The sequence below is a fragment of the Marmota flaviventris genome, chromosome 10 (genome assembly GCF_047511675.1).
Source record: "Marmota flaviventris isolate mMarFla1 chromosome 10, mMarFla1.hap1, whole genome shotgun sequence".
NCBI lineage: Eukaryota > Metazoa > Chordata > Mammalia > Rodentia > Sciuridae > Marmota > Marmota flaviventris.
The window spans coordinates 15184924-15207123 of NC_092507.1; the positions used below are offsets into that span (position 1 = coordinate 15184924).

The window sequence follows — 22200 nt, forward strand, 5'->3', positions numbered from 1 at the left end:
GACACACAGTACCTACAGAACTATTATCTGAATACATTATCTGAATACACAAATTTTATTAACACACAATTTTACTTATTTTTCAAAATAGGACAGTAGTGATGTGGAGGATTGATTCCAGAATTGTTCCTTATCATGTTCATGCACAAAAATGTAATATTTAAAAACAAAAATGTTGTTATTAGGTATCAGCTGAATTGATGCTAGAGCAATTTTTTAAATGTAAGGCTTTAATTAAAATTGTCTTCTGCTGGAAATGGATGGGAATCAATTTGTATTGAGAAGCGAAAGTCCTGCTCTGTGACCTAAGCAACAACTACAAGAATATACCAGAATCCTAGAGAATATGATTATAGTGAATTACATCAAGACATTCTGAAGGGGAATGCTTTATTCTGAAGCAAAGCTTCGACAAAACCATGAAGATACAAATGACTTAGTTCATTTGTATGTTTTATTATCCAGTTTTCTGACTCTTTTAATTTTTTGTCAGTTATCTTTTCTCATTTGGTGTTTTCACATTAGTTTTAGGTTGTGCTCAGCACTCTGCTGGCAGGCTGCCAGTCGTGAGAACCCTGGAAAACCAATTACAAGTAAGGGTCTTGAGAGACTCGCAAACCATCTGCACAAACCCCTGGGTTGTGCCGGTGTTCACTTTTACCAAATTTAACATTCCCTTAAATTCTTCGCCCTACTTATAGTTATCGACTCCTACTGCTAGAAACATCTGCTAAAAGAAACTTTTTTCTTCTTCCTACCCATGAGTTCTCAAGAGAGAGGAAGGGAGAATATATTAAATATTTATTATAGAATGATTTCTAATAGGCTCTCTGTGAATTCTTTTAGTCCTTGGATATGGAATTTAATATCTTTCCTGGTTAAATTTAAAAAATATATTAATTTTTTTAGTTGTCAACTGATCTTTTTCTTATTTATATGTGGTGCTGAGGATCAAACCCTGTGCCTCACACATGCCAGGCAAGCACTCTACCACTGAGCCACAATTCCAGCCCTCCTGGTTAAATTTTTTTGGGTTCTGGGGACTGCAGAGGCACTTGGCCACTGAGCCACATCCCCAGCCCTATTTTGTATTTTATTTAGAGAATGGTCTCAATGAATTGTTTAGCGCCTGGCTTTTGCTGAGGCTGGCTTTGAACTCTCGATACTCCTGCCTCAGCCTCCAAGTGGATGGGATTAACCCAGGTATTTCCTCTTTAGAAAACTCATAGGATTGAGTCTGTAGCTTGTGTAACACATGTGAGGCACTGGGTTCGATCCTCTACAACTAAAAAATATATATTTAAAAAAGAAGAAACTCAGAAATAAAATGAACTAGTGCTAAGACAGGTATGTAGAATACACTGAACAATACTAACTTGTAGAAAAGTATCTGTCCCCAAACAACCATGCCCCAAAATATGCAATGTGGTTTTGTTTTTGCTTTGCAATGTGGTTATTTTTTTATGAGCAAGTACTTTTGAGACTCATGGCAGAATTGTTGTAAATTAAATTTTAAAGGTCACACTCACCTTAGTAATTTTCAGGAATTTTGAGGGGTCAAGTACTCGACTGTTCTTGGCCCCTTGTACCGTGTTCCACCCACCTTCATCCACTCTCTGAACACCTACAGGGAGAACAGAGTGAGCCAGTCTCTCATTATCCCAAGTCATTAGAAAGAGTGAGCAATACACACACACACACACACACACACACAAACACACTTTTTGTTTTAGTTGTAGATGGACACAATATCTTTATTTATTTATGTGGTACTCAGGATGAACCCAGTGCCTCACATATGCCAGGCAAGCACTCAACCACTGAGCTACAACCCCAGCCCGAGAGCAATATTTTCAACTCAGCCAGCTCAATCAAAACCAAGGAAAAAGACAAAAGAAGCTGTGCAAGTACTGATGATAGGCCCTTTAGTGCCCACAGAATGAAAATATCAAGCAGAGTCCTCTGCTTATATTGGCTCTCCATGAACCAGACTGACCTATTAAAAAAACCAAATGACACAAATGAATACTCAGTGTGGGCAAGGCAGGGCCACACCTGGTCTTTGCAGTTAATGACTAGAATACTTTGTGAAAAGTTAGACGGAAATTATTTTTTTCTATTTCTTTCTTTCTTTTTGGTACTGAGGATTTAACCTGGGGATGTTTAATCACTGAGCCACATTCCCAGCCTTTTTATTTTGATATAGGGCCTCGTTAAATTGCTGAGGTTGGCCTTGAACTTGTGATCCTCCTGCCTCAGCCTCCTGAGTCATTGGGTTACAGGCGTGCACCACTCCATATAAGCAATGACTGATCTCTAGAGGAAAATGGTTCACTTAACAATTGCCACTCTCATTCTTTGGGTTATTCTCAGTGGTCTCATTTCACACTTGAATAAAGAATTCTTACATATCTACCCCTCAGATTCCCAGGTTCTTCCAAGCTCAGTGGCCTTCCACCCTTACCTGGTCTTCTCTTTTCTTTGGTCATGAGCTGTTGGACCTTCCTCTGCTCTTCTTGTTCTTCTATTTTGGCCTCTTTGTGAATCTGTTCAATAGTTTTAGGTCCTTGATCTGCTCTTCGAGATACCCAATTACACTATAAAAGTAGAAAATAAGGTTACTAATGAGATAACTGGAAATAAAATTGAAAAATCTTTAAAATGTATGTACTGCTGGAAAAGTATAAGCTACCTATAAATCTGAAATTATGGCAGTTTCTGTCTCATATATGACACTACATGGAGTCTGGAGAATAGAGCAACAGAATTAAATTCTCCTTAATCAACCCCGTCCAGCTGGGCCAAATGTATTTTACCATCATTTTCTACAATTCACAGGCAGAGAGGGATAAGGAATCAAGAAGAATAAGGATTCCTTGGCACTGACATAATCAGGCATTTTGCTACTCAGGTCATATCATATTTCAGAGAGGCTCTAAATCAAGGATGAGTAGTAGGCTTCCTCCTTCAACACTGTTATTCTGGTACTGACACTAAGTGCATACAATGCCACCCTCCGGTTTCCCCTCTGTAGGGACGAAAGCTGTCTCTGTATAATTACACTCCTCCCTTCCATTCTCAAACACAGTTCCAAAACCTGATAAAAGTGATTTGTGGGCATGGCTGGAAACCAGTTTAATAATATGCAAATTCTGATTAGCTGGGAAGAACTTTGGTTATAAGAAGGATCCTAAGGTCTCATCTGGGGTTAGCAAAACATGCTAACCTCCATGAGTGCTAACTGGCCTGCATGCGAGACAGAGAGATGGTACCCATATTCATCTTCAGCTGCAGGACAGTCCCTATCAGAATTAAACTAAGACAAAGAGGTGACAGGAATGAAAACAGGCCAAAATATGAATAAGAAGTTGTACTGTAGCTCTGAAACCTTCCTTAAGAGAGATGTGACTGTACTTTGCTCCTTTCCTGTCTTCTACTGAGAACAAGGACCAGGGTTATGCCTTAGGAATGCTAAGATGTTAAGCTGGAACTGTGTGCCTTTGAACTTTGTTTATATAAGGAGAAATAAACCCCAACTCTGGTATTTGAAAGGAGGAAAAAAAGCAGCAGAACAGGAAGGTCTACAGGAAAAACAGCAGAGAAGAAAACACCGACACTGTTATCTCATTCAATCTTTACAACAAAACTGCAAGGTAGGCAGCATTCTCAGTTTTAGAGATTAACAATGTAAGCCTCGGTGAAGTTAAATGTGTCATTGTGAAGATGAGACTTTCTGATTATTTAGCTTACAAAGACTATTATTCAACTGACCACAGTTTGAATTCAGAATGGTCAATTTCAAAACCGTAATGTGTTTGATAACTGGACTAAGAAGAAACATGTAATAGGCAAGAGACCTTTTATTCTTTCATGTAACTTCCTTATGGAGGTCTGCCAGATCAAGTTCTAAGCCCTGAAGCAAAAACATTAAGTTTTTAATGCTTATAAATAATAGGACATCCTTACTTAACCCAAAGAGACTGGAATGGCAGGCTAATTTATTTTTTTCTCTTACTTACCAGCCGTAGGTCTATCACATCTTGCAGCATGAATCGAATCCTAGATGAGGTTTTTCTTTCTTTTACAATTTTCTCCATCTGATTAAAGTACTGGTCCATACGCGGCTGCAAAAGACAAAAATCACTAGTATTCCTGGATGACAAATTCAAATGTTAAATGCTAATTTAAAATTGCAGATTAGCAGTTAGGAACAACAGCTTACAGTCAAAAGTAATGGTACCATTTTTAATTGAGCATATGACCAACAAACTAAAGACTACATTTTCTAGGCTCCCAAGCAGATGACTTTGGTGATGTGATTAATTACAGGCCAAAATATAAATAAGAAGTTGTACTGTAGCTCTGAAACCTTCCTTAAGAGAGATGTGACTGTACTTTGTTCCTTTCCTGTCTTCTACTGAGAACAAGGACCAGGGTTATGCCTTAGGAATGCTAAGATGGTAAGCTGGAACTGTGTGCCTTTGAACTTTGTTACCTACGGAGAAATAAACCCCAACTCTGTATAAGTGATAGATGTGGGGGGTTGTTCTCTTATAACCATACATAATACTAGCTGACACAGAGGTTATAAAACGTTTATGACATAATAACCATTATTATTTATTTAGGTAGTGGGGATTGAACCCATGGGCACTTTATCACTGAGTTATATCCCCAACCCTTTTAATTTTTTGTTTTGAGACAGGATCTCACTAATGTGCTGGGATTATAGGTATGTGCCATCATGCCCAGCTCTGACATTGTCTTCTTTCAACTATTTCTAATTTCCACATTCCTTGTGGACAGCACAATGCTAGGTGTGGATTACAGTATTTTTAATGTTTTCTTATGTTCTGATTGAATAATCGTGTCAGTAATCAGACCGCAGACTTAAGCAAGCTACTGGGACTTCTTTATTTCTTCATCACCATCAGGCCTAGCCCATGGTAGCTATTCTTCCCTTACCATATGGCAGCCACTTCTGTTTGCCTATCTATTTAGACTATCTATTTAATCCTCCCAACAGCCCTAAGAGATAGATGTTATTATCCAATGAATGAAACAGATTAATTAAAGCTAGAATGATGACTGTCTCCAAAACTCTTGTTTGAACAGCTATTTTATATTCTCCTTCATTTATAACATCTTGGAAATGAAGGGACTGAGTCTCAATGAATTAACTTATTGAAGTATACACAGTTGATTTGTTTGCCATACAAACAACTGAACTATAAAATGGTCATGAAGTAGAGAAAAAAGAACAAGGGACAAATACATGAATACTCTACAAACTGGATGCTCCTTACCTCTAACTTTAATGCAAATGTGGTAAAGAGCACTGTCATTTAATCAATGACAATGAGTGGAACAAAATAAGAAAAACAAAGAGTAGATTGTTGGGGTAAAATGCAACACTTCTGTTGACAGCTTAAGTTTTTTGCAACCAACAAAGACTGCCTGCTAAAGGCTTCTGAGTTTCTGGATTTTTACCTTCGCTTTCTCAAAGTCTAGGTCTTTGCCGATAGTGGTGAGTAGGCGACACAGGCACTCCAGGGATTCTTCATCATGGTTCTTGAGCAGTTTCACCACACAGTCATGCATGATGGCTTCGGTGAGCATTTTGAGTTTAAACAGTTCTCCAATAAATTTGATGTTACCAATAGATCTCCGTCGGGCTTTGTCCTTGGCTTCTTCTAGTTCATCATGAAGCCTCGTCTTCTCTTCTGGCTGTTGTACCAGAAAGAATAACAGCATCTTGAAGATGAACACTGTCCCACCAAGAGACATCAAGGTCTGTGGGCCTTACTCTTTCTGGGGGTGAGATGCCCTTGAAAATGATAATAACTACAGACCTACTCATCAGAAAACAGAACATCCCTAAAAGTTTGCATCCATTTCAGATTTCTAGAACTCAGTGACCTTCTCTGAAGTCCAGGCTTAGAATGAATATTAAAACTGGCTTTGAGGGTTGAGTTGTTTTAATACTTCACACTAAAAGGAATGAAGCATTCTCCTAAACATCAGTACGGCACCTCTGCAAGAAAAGAAAAGTCTATAGGCCTCTTCTCAAAGAGAAAAGGAGAAAATTCTATTTGATAATACTCAAAGCAAACAGCATTGTTTTTCTGTGAAATCACTTACAGCACTGGCAGCTTCCAGTTCTTTCTGCTTCTTCTCAAAGACATCATCGTCTGCTTTATCCTTTTCAAACTCCTTCTGGCAGCGGTTTAGTAGCAGCTTCCGGAAATTTACTGTGTTGCCAGGCTTGTCTGCCATGGGTACTTTCAGCTGTATCCAGATAGGAAAACGCAAAAGAGCAAGATTAAAGGCATAAAAAACACCTGTTTTCTTTATTGTGCAAAACAATGCTGACTGCACTACAGGTAAGCATGCTATAACCCTATACAACTTAAATTTCAGGCATTTCATGATTCAGTGTTAAGATGGTTTGAAACTTAATATATACGGATTCTCACACAAATGTAACATATCTTTTATGTCCATGCTTCCAGCTGACTTAGGCTTCTTGTCATATCATTAGTTACAACCCTGCACTTATTTAGACTTCTAACTCTGAAGGGTTATAATTTTAATTCTTTAAATTACCATTGTAAGCATTTTGGTTTAAAGAAATAAAAATGACATAAGATAGGGGAGAATTTCAAGGCCAGAGGAGAGAACTTCCTAGAGATCATTACTCTAGGAAGAAGTAGAAGACAAGACGTTTGGGGACTTCTAAAATATCTTTTCTCAGGAGAAATGTCCTAATAATAATTCCAGCACTCACCCTGTTCATCAGTAGTATGTTAACTAGTCACTTCTTTTGTGCCAAAAGAATATACTATTTCTCCAAAATTAGCCTAACAAATGGTTTCATTAGAAATATTCTTTTGACATATACAAAGACCCAGAGAAGAAATGGGCCATTTGGAGGTAAGATGTACCACATCCAATAATAACTGGTTTCTAGTAACCACCTAGCTCATATCCTCAAGCTTACTTGTAGCTAAACACAGAGATAGTCTTATGAACATGTTAAGAATACAAAGAAAGCCAGATGTAGCGGCATATGACTGTAATAATGGCTACTTGGGAACCTGAGACAGGAGGACCACAAGTTTGAGGCTAGCCTGGACAACTTAATAAAACCCTGTCTCAAGAAAAAAAAATATGTAGCAGGGCTAGGGATATAGCTCAGTTGGTAGAGTGCATGCCTTGCATGCACAAGGCCCCATCCCAAGAATGCCCGCCCCCTGCCCACCACATATATATGTATCATATTATAGCAATGATTCTGAGTATAATATTTTATTTTACATATGACTCCCCAGCACAATTTTGAATAGCTGTTGTATAACACGGCAAAATGGCTTTTCTAGAATCACAAAATGGATCCCTAAATTCTAAAATGAATACTTGCTCTTTACTCTAGGCTTTAATGGGAGAAAATGGTGAAAAAGAAGAGACACTCTATTTCTATTCACAAAACAGTTAATATTTTCAAACAGAATGGACTTGGATAGCTGATTGAGGCTAAATAGTTAGAGAAGTTCTTGAGAATGGAGGGCACAAAGCTATGGTGTAGCTGTGCCACACTGATGGACCACCCTCCCATATGTTCCCTATTGCAAATGGAAGATTATTTAATATATCTAGTTCTAATCAACTGAGGCACCAGGTTCCTCTTTCAACAGGAAATATTAACTTAGAAAGAGGGGAACATCAGCAAATAAGTTTTTTAGACAACTACAGTAAAGCTAATATAAAATTCAAGCCAAAGAAATACAAGCAAGTATAGTTCATTTCACAGGCTTACTCCATAGTCCCATAAGCAGGCTCAGGAGTTCATCAACCTTTGAGAAATGCTATACAAAAGAAACAGTTTTCCAAAGCAAAAGCCAAAGGGGACTTCATCTTCTAAAATACAAGACCGAAAATACATGATAATACATTGACTAAGAAATGCCAAAGAAAATGGGATGTATCATAAAGTACATCCATAAACAGACTGGTACCAATGTGACTTAGGTTCTAGAACAAACTAATGGTTCTAAAAATTTACTTATATCCAATTTACTGCTATACAGGAACTCAAGTTAAAAAAAAAAAAAAAAAACCATACTGTCCTCTCCATCTTCTTGTCATATTCACTAACATCAAGTACATTAAGTATATAACTGACAGATAAAAATGCTCTGGGCATAATCTATCAACCCGAATGAGATGCTTTCTGCATTATGGAGTTACTGTGCAGAAAGTGGGAGAAATGTGGGCAAAAAGAAAACCCATGTCACACCATATGGTGAGAGGGACCAGAGTTAATGCCCCTCAATCAGTCAGAAAAATGAAATAAATATAACTTGTGATGATTTGGGTGACAGAAACAGAAATCAAATGAGGCAAGGAAGTCATGGGAGTTGTGCTTTAAATTCATGGTAAAGAATGATCTCTCATCAATTCTTTTAACCCCTTAGGAGTAGGGAAGCAATGTTGAAAGAATTAGGTTAAGAATCAAAAGATTCGCTCACTTGCTATATACACAAAGGCAATTCTTTTAATCCACCTTTCAGTTTCAACATCAAAAACAAAGGAAGTATAGTACCTGTGTCCAACAGGGAGAACAGCTTTGAGCATACAATAAAACAGATTTTGTGGAAACACTTTAATTAATAAGTCAGTTAAGTAAGCTACAACAAGTGTTTAGAACATTAAAACTGAAAGACTACTGAATTCTGAGTCAACAAAATCAGGGTCTAAATCTCTGCTCTATAAAATCAACTGTGTGTACTTCAATAACTTAATTCATTAAGACTCAGTCCCTTCATTTCCAAGATGTTGTAAATGAAGGACAGTATAAAATAGCTGTTGAAACAGGAGATTTGGAGACAGTTGTCATTCTAGCAATGTTATGTGACTTTGGTCAGGTTATTTAGCTTCAATTAATCTGTTTCATTCACAAATGGGGATGATAACATCTGTCTCTTAAGGCTGTTGGGAAGATTAAATAGATAGTCTAGGTAAAGCAAACAGTAGTGGCTGCCATATAGTAAAGGCTCAATCAACAACTAATAAAGCTGTATTTAAACACCTGAAACTGTATTTGACATACCTATAATTAAAAATTAAGAGTCATCTATTTTATAATAACAGAGCTAACAAGAAAGAACATAAGCAATAGCTAGCTCACTAAGCAATAAGAAGAGAAGAATGAAAAGCAAGAGAATTGAACCATCTGCTATCCCCAAATGATGGTCAAGGGAAATTTCATTGGTACAGGACATTAAAAAATATGTGATTATGCATAAGCAATTTAGACACATTCACACAGAAGTACCAAAACCAAATAAGCAGGAGAACAGTACATGTTCGGGGGAAACACACACACACACACCCCTCCTAAATCAATGACTATCTACACAGCTCCCTAAAAAGACTTCTTTGGAACATGATCTTAATGTCCTCTGGGGATAGTTGACTAGGCTGTGCAAAAATGGAAATGGATCAGTGAGAACATATCCTCTGAGAACAGTGATTCATGGTAAAAAAAAAAAAAATCTGGGATCATTAAGAGAAGATAAATTCAACAGAATTATGACATTAAGTCAAAATGTGTTATTTGCTGGATACTGGCTGATCAGAAACCCACTGAAATTGGTTAGCTGGGGAAGAACATGAAGACTATTTGCTTTAGTATACTTGGGCTGCTATAAAAAATAACACAGACTGGTGGCTTAAACAACAGATATTTATTTCTCACAGTTCTGGAGGCTGAGAAGTCAGAAATCAAGATGCTGGCAGATACGCTGAGGACCCATTTCCTGGCCTGAACAGTTGACTTCTCCCTATATCTTCACATACAAAGGAGAAGCAGCTTCGGTATCTCTTCCTGTTACAACAGCACTAACCTATAACTAAAAGTGCTCTAACTCTGTGACCTCATCTAACCTAGTCACCTTCCAAAGGCAACAGCAGAATTTGTACTACTAACATATTTGTCAGTGTTGAGGGCAGACAATCCTTATTCCCAAAAGGATCAAACTAACAGAGAACCATCAAAGGCTATCATTTGTGCAATAATTATAATAGTCAAAAAGAAAATGGAGGTTCAGGCTTTGACCTTGGTTAGCATACTATTTTCACTGCTATCTCAGAACATATAGATGCTAGTGGTAACCCAAGGTCCACTGACAATTTTGCTGCATAAGTATATGCTAGTCTAAGGTGAAGTATTTGGAACAACCAGTATAATATAACCAAATAACACTTATGTGCTAACCCTAAAACTGGTTTCTATAGTACGTTTTACTCTTAAATGTGAACAGCAATAAGGCCACTGTTCAAATATGACAGGAATCCATGGTAATATACTATGTATCAGTGGCTATTTTCTGATCTTAGTAAGTCACCTGCCAAATACATATCAGACTACTCATATTGTGAACATAGACATCAAAATATATCTTCACTAGATATACTCAGAAGGGGCTGGGGTTGTGGCTCAGTGGCAGAGTGCTTGCCTAGCATGTATGAGGCACTAGGTTCGATTCTCAGCACCACATATCAATAAATAAAATAAAGGTCCATTGACAACTAAAAAAAAAAAAAAAGATATACTCAAAGAGACAGTGGTAAGCGATGCACATACAATTCAAAAGCGGGGTCAGTTAAGAAAAGCTAAGTCATTTCGATCAATCTTTCCTTCAACACATTTGTGACCTTCATTTGGGTCAGCCACATATCACTAACCCTCCTATTGCTCTGGCAACATACTTTGCTAAGGCTGGCTTTTCATGTCTGTAATTGCAAGCTGGTTGGCGGGCTTGCCTTCTCTCTTTACCTTTGTTTTTCTTTTCTTCTTCTTTTTGGTGGTAGGGCTGGAACTCAGGGCCTTGTGCATGCTAGATGAGTTCACTCTACTGCTGAGCTGAACCCCTAGACCCTTCAGGGATTTAAATATGTTTGAGGTTTTACTATCTCAATTGCCTTCTCAGTCTATTTTGTCACTTTTCAGATGATTTGCCTTTAAGCACTTAATGTAACAACACTACAAGTTTTGGATCTCACGTAACAGAGAATTCTTTGTAGCTGAGGTAGCATGTCTGCCATAACAGAGATAGAAAGCAACGAAAGTAGTCAGTAGCATCAAAGAAACTTCTTCCAATTGGTTTTCTTTCATTTCAAGCACTCACCCACTCACTCACAACACAGTCCAAGGGTCTATTTTGTGCCAGGAAGTATCCTAGGCAAGGGGAATTAAGCAGTGAATACAAAAGAAAAAAGCCTTTGTCCTCAGGAGCCAATATTCTAGAGGGGTTCTGAGATGGAAACTTCCATTTCAATTATGGTTGAAACAAAAGCATAGCAATTTAACGTTGCAATTATCCAATTAAAAATTATATTTATGTACATATTTAGATATAGGAAATTTCTCTTGACCACTTTTCTCCATTTGCCTCATATTTGAAGTGTTTTCCTCCTAAAAGTGGTGCTAAATTCTAGTTAAATGTTTTGTTGTTTGTAAAGAGGGATTTTGCAGGCACCTTCAGTCATTTGTAATTGAACAAGCAAAGGCAGAGACATACCCCACAGGCATGACTTACCATTGCTATTTGTAAGCCTTACGTGGTATTTTACCTAGGTAGGCTTTGATGGAGGAGGCACCTGTGTATATCGTGTCCCTGTGCATATGTATGTGTATACAGGTGCATACATGTCCTATTTACAAAGCAATTTTGGAAAGCCAAATCCATTATATCACTTTGCTTTATAAATTAAAAAAGTCTTTCTCAAAAATGTATTCTTAAATGGTAGAGAGCTTTAATTCCCAGCAATTGGGGGGTGGAGGGAGGCCCCAATTGAGACTACTGATCTAGTTCATTGAGTATTTTAGTTCATTCTAGCATTAAATAATTAACTCATTTACTTACTTTATCCTGGCAATACCATAAATTGCATGAATCAATCTTATTTTAGGGATTAAAATCTGAGGCTTAAAGAGATGATTAACTATTCTCCTTTATTTATTTTGGGGTTAGGGACTGTAACCAAGAATATTAAATAAGGTTAAAAAGTTTGCAAGTGGCAGAGTAGGAATTTGAAATTTACTTTTAAAGTTTACATTTTAAACTCAGAAGTGTAAGAATTCAAAGTTAGGACTGTAACCATCATCAAATGCTTACTGCTTCAAACAGGCACCTTCCTGGAACACATTCTTTCTTCTCTTTACCTATTCCCCTATCCACACCACCTCAGGACCAACACATTATTTGCTTCATACAAGTTTATCTTTTCACTAACACAATGATTTCGTTTTTGTCTAATTTATATTTTGTCTAAATTATTCAATCACACTCAACAAACTGTAACATCACAAACATGTTTTTTTTCCCCTCACAAATACTGTTTTTTTTTTCCAATTATGTATTTTGAACTTCCTTAAAGATAGAAGATGTTACTTTTTCCAAATCCAAACAGATTTACCTACCTTTGACACAGATACTCAAAAATATTGGTAGAACAACAGACTTTTGCATTTTCACAGCTTGTTTCTAAGAAGCAAGGTATGATGATAATAAGTTGTGATAATTAAGAAAAATCCCGAATGTTAAACGACATGCATTTCTGACACAAGTACCTTGGTAACAGTAAAAGAGAAAACACAGGTGGAATGTGGCATTTTATGATTGCAGAATACCTGGAGTACAATGAACACCAATCAGAAATTGGTCTCCCATCCTGTTTTCCTAGTTTGGACAGGATGTGGAGAAATAAGAGCTATGGATGATGTAAAGATAAACCTAACAGTTTCTAAAAGATGAAATTATCAGTTTTAAACCTTTTAACCGTAAGAAAACCATCCTTTTTGTTTTCATAAAAGCTATAATTAAAACTAAAAAGTTACTTAATTTCAAATTCAGTGAAATGTTGCTTTAATACTATATAACATGATGTCCCAGGAAACTTGATTCCTACACAATAATTTCACATTACTAATTTATTTTCTGAGGCAGTGGAGATTGAGCCCAGGGGCTCACAGGCCAGGCAAGGGCCCTGCCACAGCAGCTCCATCTCCCTTATGCTGACAGGACTACTTCATGCCCACTTCACCCTGCTCTCCATGTCCCCTCCCTGTGGATATATTTTAATAAGGTAAGTTTCTTTTATCCAATAAGGATATTAATAAGTGCTAAAAATATATTCTCCCCTTTACATTGCCCCATTAAGATTTCTGGGAAGAATGTGTAGTGAGGGGAGAATATACCTCTCGGAGATTTCTGGTTTTACTCCTTCCTTTCTTCTTACCGTTACTAGACATCGACACATGTTTGCGTAAGCCACAGAGAAACTGGGTTCATCAATAGCCTTCTCAAAGACCAGGTCAATGACTCCTTTTAGCCGCTCCTCTGTGTCAACAGTTAGTCCTGACACTTGCTTCATCAGTTGGTTGAACATCTGTGGTGTCAATTTATTTAAGATACTTCGAACTTTTCTAAAAAGTTCCTAAAGAATCACAAAGAAGAAAAGAACATTACCCTAACTATGACAATAAGATGCATTCTGGAAGGATTTTAAAAATATAATTTATTAAAACATTTATTTTAGCAATTTATAAAAAATTATCCAACCTTTTTTTTTTGACTGATGATGAGAACTCTAGGAACTAAATACATTTAAACTTTGTTGGCAAGAATATTGTCTATTTATTTTCTTCTTTTTGGTGGTGGGGATTGAACCCAGGGCCTTGTGCATCTCAAGAGCACACTCTATCAGTGAACAGCCCTTTTGGGGACATTTCCAACGCCAATGTGACAATATGTATCAAAAGTTATGAAACTGTGGATGTGCCCTTAGTGATAGGTAAAAAGATTTTAGATACAATAATTTCTATCATAATCCTTTGTAGAAAATAACTTCAATGTGTAACTATAGGATTTTTTCTAAATTACAGTGTAATATAAATTATGTTATGAAATACTAGGCAAGAGTCTTTTAAAATGATATTTTAGAAACACTCATCAAATTAGGAATGAAAGAAACTTGCCTCAGCTAGAAAAAGGGAATCTAAAACCCTATTTAATGGTAAAAGATTCAGACCTTTCTGCTAAGATTGGGGACAAAGCAAAAATATCTGTCCTTACCATTCCTATTCAACATCATACTGGAGATGCTAATTAGTGCAATAAGACAAAGAAAAAGAAATAAAGTGTACAAATTAGAAAGGAAGAAATACTTTAAAGATGATGTAATTGTGTACGTAGAAAAACGATAAACAATCTACAAAATGAGCTACTATAATAAGTCAGTCTAGCAATTACAGGGTACACTGACAAGTGCAAATAAATAAAAATTTGTTAAAGTGCCATTTACTATAACATCAAAATCAAAAACAACAACAAAAAAAGCTTGATAAAAATCTAATAAAATATTCACAGGAGCTGTATGGCAAAAACAATAAATCACTGACGAAAGAGACCCAAAGAGAAAAGCCTGAGCAATGTTTTGGGGGGGAGAAAATGGAGAACTCATATAATCTGATTTCAATATTAATTATATATAGGACTAAATAAAAACTGTGGTACTGGCCAAAGGATAGACACACAGCTCAAAAGAATAGAATGGAGAATAGAGAAACAGACTCAAATATATGATGAACAGACTTGCAACAAAGATGCAAAGGGAATTCAATGGTGAAGAGTCAAGTCAACAAATTGTGAGAGAATGACCGGACATTCAAAATAAAGATGAACATTGATCTATATCTTATACCTTTTACAAAACTCAAGTAAAAGTGGATCACAGAACTAAATATAAAAATTAAAATTATTAACTTCTAGAAGACAACATAGGAAAAAAGCTTTGCATTCTTGTGTCACACAAAGATTTCCCTAGAAATGGCAGCAAAAGCACAATCCACAAATGTAAAAATTGATAAACTAAATATCATCAAAATAAAAAGCTGCTTTCTGTGAAAAACACTGTCATAAAATAAGAATATAAAGCACAGAATATCATAGAAAATCTGTAAATATGTAGAGAACTCAGAATATGTAAAGAACTATGAAAAGTCAACAGTAAGAAAATATATCACTCAATGAAAAAGGGCAAAATATATAAACAGAAACTTTACCAGAGAAGATATAGCAATTGCAAAAAAGTGCATGAAAAGATGTTCAAAGTCATTAAAGTTACAATGATACACGGACAGAATATCCATTAGAACGACTTAAACTTTAAAAAGTAGGAAAGAGCATATGGTGGGGAAAATGAAAAACAACTGAGACTCTCATTCTTTGCCAGCAGAAACACAAAACTTAAAACCAGTCTGGAAAACATTTAACTTTACTGGCATTTTCCAATAAGGGTAAATATATATTCACCAATCCCACAGCGAGGAACTCATCCAAAGTAACTAATTTATGTTCACACAAACCCTACATGTAAAGATTTACGGCAAACTTAGTGGTCACTGCCAAAAGCTGGCAACCGTTTACCCTGTAAATGAATAAACAAACTAATACTACTGGACAGTTAAAAGATAACAACCACAAAAACAGTTCATAACATGTGTAATAATATGGGTGAATATAAAATACATATGCTAAGTACGGGAAGCCATGGTTAAAATGATTCAAAGAAACATTACAGGGACAGAACAGATTACTGATTACCAGACATGAGCATGAGGAAAAAGGGTAAGTACAAGGTAATACTGAGGTCTAATGAAAATGTTTTATATTTTGATTGAGGTGGCAGTTAGTGTTGGTGTCTGCCAACAATAATAGAAATGTATACAAAAAAGAAATGTTTCTTTCAGTTAATTACGTCGACAAAAAAAGTTGTAAGAATGCAAGAAACCATGATATAATAACAAAATCTTATTAAAAAAACTTAAGATTTTTAATATTTTATTTTTTAAAAAATACTTGACTACAAGGATATTTAGAATTTGTGTAGAAATGCTAACATTTTCTCTACGCAGGAGATAATAAATCAAACAAAAATTTTTAAAAATTACATTGGCAAATTTTTCAGCAATAAGGCAGTTTTGATTTTAAAAAGAAAAAAAAAATGTTGGGCACAGTGGCACACACCTGACATACCAGTAATTTGGGAAGCTGAGGAGGAGGATTAAAGTTTGAGGCTAATCTCAGCAAATTAGTGACTTTAGTGTTTCAAAAAAAAAAATGGGGGGGGATGTAGATCAGTGGTAAAGGGTCAATCACCAGTACCCTCGCTGCCCCCCCCCCCCAAAAAAAAGAGAGAGAAAGAAAAAAGGCTTAAGTCAACCAAGATAGTATCTTCTTTCAGGTTTAAAATGTTAAACTCACCTTTATATTAGTAAAAGAGCATCAACTATTTCTACTTTCAGAAAATAATGTAAGCATAGAAAAAAAGGACAATAAATAGGAAATAAGTATTTATTGAAAATCCTCATTCATTTGTAATTCTCTACTTCATGTCTACAAAATTCGACATTAGGTACAAATGACATATAAGGCATAGTTACTGTATCAAAACCTAGCTGAACAGGTAAGATATTTACAAAGTGATAAAGCAACATCAGAAAATGGATTATTGTACGTCACAGGCACTGAACTAGTCAAGAAATGACCTCAAAAGGAAAAGACAACTGGGCTAGATTATGAAGGAAGGAAAAAGCTGGCTAAGTGAAAAGAAAAGGGAGAAGATATTTGAGAAAGAGGAAAATGTTTTAGGAAGGGATTATTCCTTGTTTGTTTGATTTTGGTACTGGGGGTGGCAAACATTTACCACTCAGATACTCCCTAGCCCCAGGAAGGCTTTTCTCTTTCTCTCTCTCTTTCTCTCTTAATCCCTCTACACTTAAATCCCTCTCCGAGGATTTTAAATCCTTACCATAAACACAATGAGCATATACAATCAAATGCCAGAGAAGTTTGTGAGTTTTTTTTTTTTGTGTGAGTGGTACCAGAGACTAAACCCAGAGGCCATGCCCACCACTAAGCCACAATCTCATCCGTTTCTGAGACAGAGTCTCACTAAAATTGGCCAAGCTGGCCTTGAAATTGTGTTCCTCCTGCCTTAGCCTCCTGAGTCTCTGAGATTACATGCGTGTGCCACCATGCCCAGCTTAGGAAGGAATTAATACTGAAAACTCCTATTTTGGGGACAGAGAGAACAAACTGGAAATATCAGACTAGTGTTCATTAGTAGTGAGAGAAAATGACTCTTCAGTGCTACTTTATAAAACACATATAAAGCTAGGTATGGCAACACCTATAATCCCAGCACCCTGGGAGACTGATAAAGGAGGATCCTAAGTTTCAGAACAGCCATGGCAACTTAGAGAGATCCTGTCTCAAAATAAAAATATAAATAAAAGTGTTGGAGATACAGATTAGTGGTAGAGCACACCTGAGCTCAAGCCCTAGTATGTATGTATGTATGTATGTATGTATCAATCAATCAATCAGAAAGCTCAGATGAAGAGAAAAGGTCAAATCAGTATTTCAGGCAAGTGAATCAGGCAACAGAACTAGAACTAGGCATCACAAAGAACAGAGAGATGAAGCAAAGGAACCCAGCAGCACCAGCACCAAAGCAGTACAGCAGCACGGTGCAGACAAATCTCAGGTGGAGATCTCCTGGAAGTGCCGTGGGACATGATGGTTCACCAAGAAGGAAGATAACGTGTAGAGTGGAAGGGATGAAAGAGAGACAGAGTTTTCTGATGGTATATGCAAAAAGAAAACCTATTATATTGATATTATTTCTTGATAATATATTATTTCTTTTCATTTAACAAAATGAAAAGAATATCAAGAACAATAGGCAACATGGGGTACACCTATGCAGAAAAGACTAAATTAATAGTATTTATGTTAATATAATTATTCTATGTTTCTGAGATAAGAATTCTGAATGGGAGGGGGTCAGCTACAGAGTAAAGACAGGCAGATTACAAATCACAAGAACTGGACTGTCCCATAACCATAGCACTATAGGAAACTTATTTCCTGAAGATACCATTTCCACATGGAAAAAAGGGATAATATCTGTTTCTTCTTCACAGATTTAGTAATAATCTAATGACATAAGGCACCAATACACAAGGGTCTTACCTATTAATACAAAACAATAATGAAGATCCAGTAGGAATTTTTAACTGTCTTAAGAAGATACTTAGGTCTCCATTATTGTTAAGCATTTCTCAGGAGGAACAAAGAAAGGACTATAGAAAAGGACTATAGAAGTTTTTTTTTTTTTTTTAAGGTTGAGGTGTGTTCAGATGAGACAGAAAATAAAGGACTTGATTTCAGTGACTGTGAAGGAGGACATAATTAGGGATTTCTGACAAATTTTGTGACATCATTGAAGGGATGAACAAAGGCAAACAGCCAACAAGGTTGGACAGCTTGGCTTTTTGCTGGATCAAATCATGTTTGTCTTTGCTTTGTATAAACAACATTTCTTGTTGGTTTAAAACATTTAACAAATGTTCAATGATTATCTGCTACGTATGAAGTTCTCTGCTGGTGCTAAATCAAAGACATGTCCAAGGACATCAAAATACTAGGCACATGATTAGGCTCTGGTAACCATGCCAAATGCTTCATATAATCTCAGTTCATCTTCACACTGGTCCTACAAGGTAGATACTATTTCTATCTTCACTTTGTAGTTGAGATTAAGAACTTGCCTAACGATATCAGGATTGTCTCCAGAGCTAGATCTTTCAACTGCTACACTAAAACTGCTAATGGTTAAATAAATAAATAAAAGATGTTAAAAAAAATTAAGACTGAAAAGTTAATATGTGATCTGTGAGAGAATCTAGTGTGAATGCCTAGAAACAAGAACATCCAAAGGAGACAACAGATGTGTTACCTAGGTAATGTACCACAAAATGGGAATTACAGCTTTATATAACTTGATATGCAAAAATTAATATTTTGTGGATTAAAAAAGGAATTCATTCAATTTACGCTAAGGAGGTCTGAGAGCAGAATATGAACAAAAAGATACAGAAAATTTCATTTTATCTCAAAAAACTCCAAATTTTAGTTTCTTAGAAATGAAGGCCTCAGAGGTGCACACATGAAATCCTAGCAATATGGGTGGCTGATGCAGGAGAATCACAAGTATAAAGGTAGCTTTAGAAACTTAGGAAGGCCTTACATAACTTAGCAAGACCTTGGCTCAAAATATAAAAAAGGGCTGGGATGTGGCTCAGTGGTTTAAGTGCCCCAGGGTTCAATCCCTGGTATGAAAAAAAGAAGGCCTAACAACTGACTAGAGCAATGTACTAATTAGATAAGATTAGCACAGGATAAAGGGGCTTCAACACAGAGAATATAAAGATGTATTTTAAAGAAAAGAAAACATTAATGTAAGCCTGAATGATAGAAGCCTTTCATATATGATCCTTCCAGACATAATTGTTTTGAAAAAACACAGAAATGGTAATTTCAAGACAAAATAGTATTCATGATAGCTTTTAGAATAATGTTTTTACTAGAAGTATAAAAAGTCTTAAACTGATATTTCTACATACTAATAAGGCAAAGGAACATTGAGAAAAATTAAAATGTTATGATTTAGCTCTAGAACAATGTCAGGATCTGCTCCTGTTCTCACCTGGGTTTTGATGTTTTCAGGATCCTCAGCATGGCTATCTCGTTTCTGGCTGGGCTTCCAGGCATTCTCTGCCTTTTTTAAGTGCACATCTTCTTTTACAGAAACGGTGATGATCTTTCTGGGCTCCCTTCTCTGTCCAGGTTGAGACCTCCGTGGCCCAACGTTCAACAACTAGGACAAGAATATTACATCTATTCAGAGTACTTAACAATTTACTGTATCTGTTTTGCTGTTCAACTCAATCCTGATATTCACACCATATACTTCGAGATACAAAGATTAGGCCCTCAAATTAGATGTGCTCTAACCCCAGAATACCATGAACTTATATAATGTTCTCTACTTCTATAAATTTTTTTGCTTCTGAAGTCCTAAATGGGAGGAAAAAGTTATGGTGCTTTTAGTCAGGTGTGGTGGCGCACGCCTGTAATTCCAGCAACTCAGGAGGCTGCAGCAAGAGGACTGTAAGTAATTTAGGGAAACCCTGTCTCAAATTAAAAAATGTAATAATATAATAAAGGGCTGGGTATGTAGTGTCCCCAGTTAAGTCCCCAGTGGCAAAACAAACAAACAAACAAAAAGAGATGTTCCTAGTGGAAGAGACTATCTCTAGCTGAACATCTACATAGTTATGAAACAGGACTGACCACTTTCCATAATTGCAAAAAATTTACAGGTAAGAAGTTATTAGTCATAAATTTGCTTTAAAAACTGGGTTTTACATTTTTAGGGTAAAATGCAAATACATTCACTTCATCACTAAAATTCTCTGTATCACTGATGTATGTATTCTCACATATCCCTAAAGCAGACCATACTGAATGGCTCTAAATTTGCGGGGTCAGGAATACCAAAATAAGCCCTTCTTATAATCAACGAGAGTCAAACTAAATCACTCCTTGAAAAAATGTCTTTCTCTATTTGTTAGCTCCCTGTTCCTCCTAGATTACCACCATACTCTTCCTGTAAACACCAATATAGGTTGACATGTCGCAGCAGTCACCATGTTAAGTATTGTTATTATAGGATTTAACAGGGTAAGTTAAAAGTTACGTTTCTGAATGTCAAAATATCTATAACCATAGTTCCCTTAAATGTTTGGAAATCAATCTGCAAGATTAAACATTGGGCCTATATAGTGGCACATGCCTGTAATCCCAGTGGTTTGGGAGGCTAAGAGATGAGGATCACAATTTTGAGGCCAGACTCAGGAATTTAATGAGGACTTAATCAATGCAGCTCAAGCTCATGTCTCACTAAAGACCCTGTTTTTTTTAAAAAAGGGCGGGTTATTTAGATTAGTAGAAAACTGATCCTGGGTTAAATCCCCAGTACCCAAAACAAAGAAATAAATAAAACACTGGGTTGATGCTAAGCCCTGTTACCTCTCAGACGTGTTGTTGTGTGATGATGACCTTTATTGTTTCTGATACATTACTTTAAATGCTGAGCAAATATTGACATTGGAAAGGAAAATAATCTTCATACAAGGCACAGACCAGTATCATATCTTACTTAATGACCCAATGTTGCCCTTTTCAAATTAAGTATAGACTTCATTAATATGCTTTATATAAAAAGAAAGCTTGGTATGAGTTTTAAATTGATAAAATCCTTTACATACCACTCACTCTCAAAATTATTCTCTTATACTAATTAGAAATAGTAACATCAGAGACACATCAGGATCAAAAGTTAGAACTTCTGGGGAATTCACACCAATCTTGTCAAATATATCCAGTTAAGAACATAGTAAAGATAATATGATCTAATACATTTTAGTGAACATTAAAAAAATAGATCAGTTAAACACAGAGGTATCAGAAATGATATTACAGAAAGTCGGTAAAAACTAAAAAAATACAAACAGGTAACAGCTGCTAACCCTAATTGTACCACCACAAGAACTTTTATTTGTAACTGCAACTTTGATTTGGTAGTCCAGATGAAACAATTTTTTAAAGAAAATTGCAGTAAACCAAGTACTGTCTGGTTCTTATAATCCATGTTATACTCTAATATGTTGACTTGTATGGGTTAATATCTCTTTCAATGCTAGGATGATACAGCTCAGGCAAACAATTTAACACATTCAATTTTCATACTTGCACATAAATGTGTGTGGGTATACAAATGTGTCTGGGCGTAAGGAAAAGAAATTAATTCAAAAGCATGTAAGAGTCACTGTGTGTACATTTCCAAAAATTACAGCAAATGCCAATGAATATGTCAAGCTTTTAATCTGCAAAGTGACAGAGATTATTTATGTTTTATTCCTTTACCTGTCCCAAGATAAATATGTATGGTTTACAAGTGGGCAATACAGAAGTGAGAAATATTAATAAATAATAATAATGCTTCAAAGTAAAGATAGATTTGAAAGGCTAACTGGCAAGTTGTTGGTCCAAGATAAAGTTCCATGCAAGTTCCCATGATAAATTTAAAAATGATATTTGTATTGCTGTACAAATATACGATAAACTGGGTTCACAAATATTTATGTATATATTTTGAGCCCTCAAATGTTTAAAAACATTTACTATGTTTTAAAATCCTTAATATGTACAATTAATCAATCTCCAA

At 36.0% G+C, this 22200-nt stretch overlaps 1 protein-coding gene across 9 annotated transcripts in view; it reads right to left on the reverse strand.

Moving 5' to 3' along the window:
• Positions 1 to 22200, reverse strand: part of Eif4g3 (eukaryotic translation initiation factor 4 gamma 3) — a 304684-nt gene that overhangs the window by 38906 nt on the left and 243578 nt on the right. For all 9 annotated transcript variants that reach the window (XM_071617438.1, XM_071617441.1, XM_027937618.2 and 6 more), the window contains 7 exons: positions 19618 to 19788; positions 13303 to 13500; positions 6142 to 6288; positions 5491 to 5727; positions 4020 to 4124; positions 2465 to 2597; positions 1530 to 1624 (listed from right to left, as the gene is read on the reverse strand). In XM_071617438.1, the coding sequence (XP_071473539.1) occupies positions 1530 to 1624; positions 2465 to 2597; positions 4020 to 4124; positions 5491 to 5727; positions 6142 to 6288; positions 13303 to 13500; positions 19618 to 19788 (1086 nt within the window). The remainder of the gene's footprint in view (positions 1 to 1529; positions 1625 to 2464; positions 2598 to 4019; positions 4125 to 5490; positions 5728 to 6141; positions 6289 to 13302; positions 13501 to 19617; positions 19789 to 22200) is intronic.